This window comes from Lontra canadensis, unplaced genomic scaffold (genome assembly GCF_010015895.1).
Source record: "Lontra canadensis isolate GAN:19392208 unplaced genomic scaffold, GSC_riverotter_1.0 scaffold66, whole genome shotgun sequence".
In the NCBI taxonomy this organism is placed as follows: domain Eukaryota; kingdom Metazoa; phylum Chordata; class Mammalia; order Carnivora; family Mustelidae; genus Lontra; species Lontra canadensis.
The window spans coordinates 9,452,856-9,456,333 of NW_022631060.1; the positions used below are offsets into that span (position 1 = coordinate 9,452,856).

At 70.0% G+C, this 3,478-nt stretch overlaps 1 protein-coding gene across 1 annotated transcript; it reads left to right on the forward strand.

Annotated features, from left to right (window-relative positions):
• The first annotated feature begins 208 nt into the window (after positions 1 to 208).
• On the forward strand, positions 209 to 2,698 carry MRGPRG (MAS related GPR family member G). The gene is made up of 2 exons (XM_032879085.1): positions 209 to 263; positions 1,812 to 2,698. Exon 2 carries the CDS (start codon positions 1,838 to 1,840, stop codon positions 2,696 to 2,698), a length of 861 nt encoding a protein of 286 aa, XP_032734976.1. The 5' UTR covers positions 209 to 263; positions 1,812 to 1,837.
• The last annotated feature ends 780 nt before the right edge of the window (positions 2,699 to 3,478 follow it).

Here is a 3,478-nt window from a genome sequence, read left to right on the forward strand (position 1 = left end):
TCCAGGATGGGCTGAGGAGGAAGGCTCGGGCCAGCCCACACTGCCTGGACATCTCTGAGCTCATCCCTGTGAACAGGCAGCACACCCCTCCCATTTCCAGGGAACTGGCCCAGACGCCTTCGGTCCAGCCCTCTAGGCCCCAGAGGACACGAGAGGATTTAGGGCGGGTGGTGAGTGCAGCGGCTCCAGCAGATCTCAGAGAGGCTCCCAACAGCAGGTGAGAAGCCTCCGTGCCCCTCCAGCCAAGCACCTGCTCTGCCCAGGTGAGGAGACAGTCCTCCGAGGACGCTGGGGGACCGACATGGGGACACGGGTCTGGGGAAGCAGACAGAGGTAGCTGGTGCTCTGGGTCCCCTTTTGGGTCAACGGGCAGGTGTACCTGTTCTGAGAGTCCGGACACTGAGCCGTTCCAGCACGTCCCCCTCCCTGGCACAGCCTGGCCTCCCCACCGCTGGCCTCCAAGCCCAGAGTCCACTCAGCCCTCTTGACATACACTGGGGACAGCACAGCCCAGAAAGGAAAGGGCCAGCACAGTCACCCAGGACACCAAAGGCCGACCCAGCTCGCTGGACCTGAGAATGAGCCGCCATGTGCCCTGATATGGGACAAGGCTCAAGGGGACAAAGGCGAGACTCCATGGGGGACAAGGGCAACCAAGAGAAGGATGCTTGGGGTGCCAGGCTGGGGTGCTCAGAGCAGGCAGAGGAAGGGGAGCCAAGAGGAGAGAGCAGGTCCTTAGGGTAGATAGGACCTGGGTAAGTGGGGAGGGGGTCAGGGTACCCCAGCAGGACATAGCCCAGCAAAGGTGTGTGGGGGGAAGCCAAAGGGTGTCAGGTGAGCCCTGTCTCTCTCTGTCCACCATCTGTTTCCCTCTTCATCTCTGACTCTTTCAGTTTTACCTGGTCTCTGTCCCCCACCGCTGTCTCTGTCCTCCCCCATTGCTCTCTGCACCCCACACCCCCTAACCTGGAGCCAGGGTCTTGCCAGCCTCTGAGTTGGCATCTCTGGGCTGAGAACAAGGCCCACTGTGGGTCTGGGAGGAGGGGTATAGGAAAGGGACAGGTTTCGAGAGACCCTCAGCTGCCCCAGTAGACGTCCCTGGGACCCAGTCTCCCTCCCCTGGAGACTGTCCCAAGCAGGGCACAGCCTGGACGGGGACAGAACTGTCGGCTGCTGGTGGCAAGCACTCCCATTAGCTTCTCCCCAGAGGACCCAGGGCTCTGGAACCCATCGCTGCAGTCAGAGCAGCCCGTCCCCAACGTCCCTACAGCAGGAGTGCTGGGGGGTTTAACCTCTGCCCGGGTGAGGCTGGGGTCTCCGCAGCCCTCTCACACCCTCCCAGCCACCTGCTGCTCCCACCACAGCATCTTCCTTCCCCTCTCGCCAGCGCAGGACAGTGTCCTTGGGCCTCAGAGCCTCTGGGGTGGGGGACTTAGCAGGAGTGGGGTCCAGGCCCTCCTGGTGGGAAGCCAGGTCCCGATGGAGGAGGCAGGAAGCCCCTGCATGGCAGAGCCTCACGGGGGTCCCTGTGCCTGCGGACCTCTGCCACTGTGCAGGGCCCTGGAAATCTTAGGTGCCTTCCGTGGAGCACCCCCTCGCCAGGAGGAGGGCAGGGCCCGCACCCACTGGTCAGCGCCCCCCCATACCCCACACTAGGCACAGCTTGCCACGCAGTCTGAGGACCGAAGTGTCAGGCCTGGCCGGGGAGGGCCCCCCCCCCACCCCGGTGCCGGAACACCACGACCTGGGGCCATGCTCCGCCCCGTACGCAGGGCCCACTGCCAGCAGCGCTGTCTGCCCCTTCCCCCCAGGGCCGCCCGCCGTGGAGCCAGCCGGGATGTTCGGGCTCTGGAGAACCGTCAACAATGTGCTCTTCTACCTCACCCTGGCCGTGGGCCTCGCAGGCCTGCTGGGCAACGGGCTGGTCCTCTGGCACCTGGGCCTGCACATCAAGAAGGGCCCCTTGTCCCTGTACCTGCTCCACCTGGCAGCGGCCGACTTCCTCTTCCTTGGCTGCCAGGTGGGCCTCTCCGCTGCGCAGGCCGCCCTGGGCGCCCAGGACAGCCTCTACTTTGTGGTCCCCTTCCTGGGCTTCTCCGCGGGCCTCTGGCTGCTGGCGGCCTTCAGCGCCGAGCGCTGCCTCTCCCACCTCTTCCCGGCCTGCTACCGGGGCCGCCGGCCCAGGCACACCTCCGCCGTGGTCTGCGGCCTCATCTGGGCCCTGACGCCGCCCGCCGTGCTGCTGCCAGCCCACGCCTGCGGCCTGCTGGGGGGCCGCGCGCGCCCGGGGACCTGCCTGCGGTACCACGCGGCCAGCGTCACGTGGCTGCTGTCCCTGGTGTGCGGGGCCTGCGGGGCCGGCCTGGTGCTCTTCGTCTGGGGGGGCTGCTGCTCCCAGCGCCCGCGGCCCCAGTTCTTTGGGGTCACGGTGGGCTCTGCGCTCCTGCTCCTGCTCTGCGGCCTGCCCCTGGTCTTCTGCTGGAGTCTGCGGCCGCTGCTCGGCTTCCTGCTGCCGCTCTTCCTCCCGCTGGCCACGCTGCTGGCCTGCGTCCACGGCAGCGCCAAGCCGCTCTTCCACTTCATGGCCGGCCGCCAGCCAGGCCCCCCGCAGCCGCTGCGGGCCGTGCTCCGGCGGGCCCTGGGGGAGCAGGCCCCGCTGGAGGCCGGGGGGCTGTCCCTGCCCATGGGCCTCCTGTAGCTAGCTGCCAGCCAGGATGGACCCTTCCCCGGGGACCGCGTGGCACCCCGGCTCACCGGCCCAGGGGACCCCAGGCTGAGGACAGGGCCAGGGCGGTGGTCTTGACCCCTGCAGCCCCCGGAGCCTGAGGAGGTCCAGGAGCCCGGGGGTGGGGAAGGACCCAGGGGCGCGGAGCAGCGCATCCCCAGGCAGAGCCCCCCGCCCCGCTCCCCCCCCACTCCGGCCTCCTTCCCACCCTGCCCCAGCTCAGGCCGCAGGCACCGAGGCGCACCTGGAAAAGCAGGGCTGACAGGTGGCCCCAAGGCCCACGAGGGGGGCTGGACGGACGGGAGCGCACGGGATGGCGGTGCCCACGCGCTTGACTCTTCCTCCGCGAGAGCGGCGTGGAACCCGGCCGCGCCCCCGCACCCCGCCCCCGGCGGCCGCGCCCCCGCCCCCCCAACTCCGGCGGCCGCGCTCCGGCACCCTAGCAGTTCCTCGCCGGCCGCCAAACAGCCCTGCGTCCTCACCAAGTGCGGCGCGCGGGGCGGTGGCGGGGGGGGGGGCTCGCTGCAGGGGGCGGGCACAGCCGCGGGGGGCGGGGCTCGCTGCAGGGGGCGGGCACAGCCGCGGGGGGCGGGGCTCGCTGCAGGGGGCGGGCACAGCCGCGGGGGGCGGGGCTACCCTCCCGGCCCCGCCCCCGGGCGAGCGTCCCGGGCACCCGGCAGCGCGCAGGCTGCTGTGGCCCGCGACCCCCACCCTCATCCTCCGCACCTCCCCCGAGTCCTGTGCTCTTCCTCG

Coding starts and splice junctions, on each gene's coding strand:
- MRGPRG (XM_032879085.1), top strand. CDS start 1,838: ATGTTCGGGCTCTGGAGAACCGTCAACAATGTGCTCTTCTACCTCACC.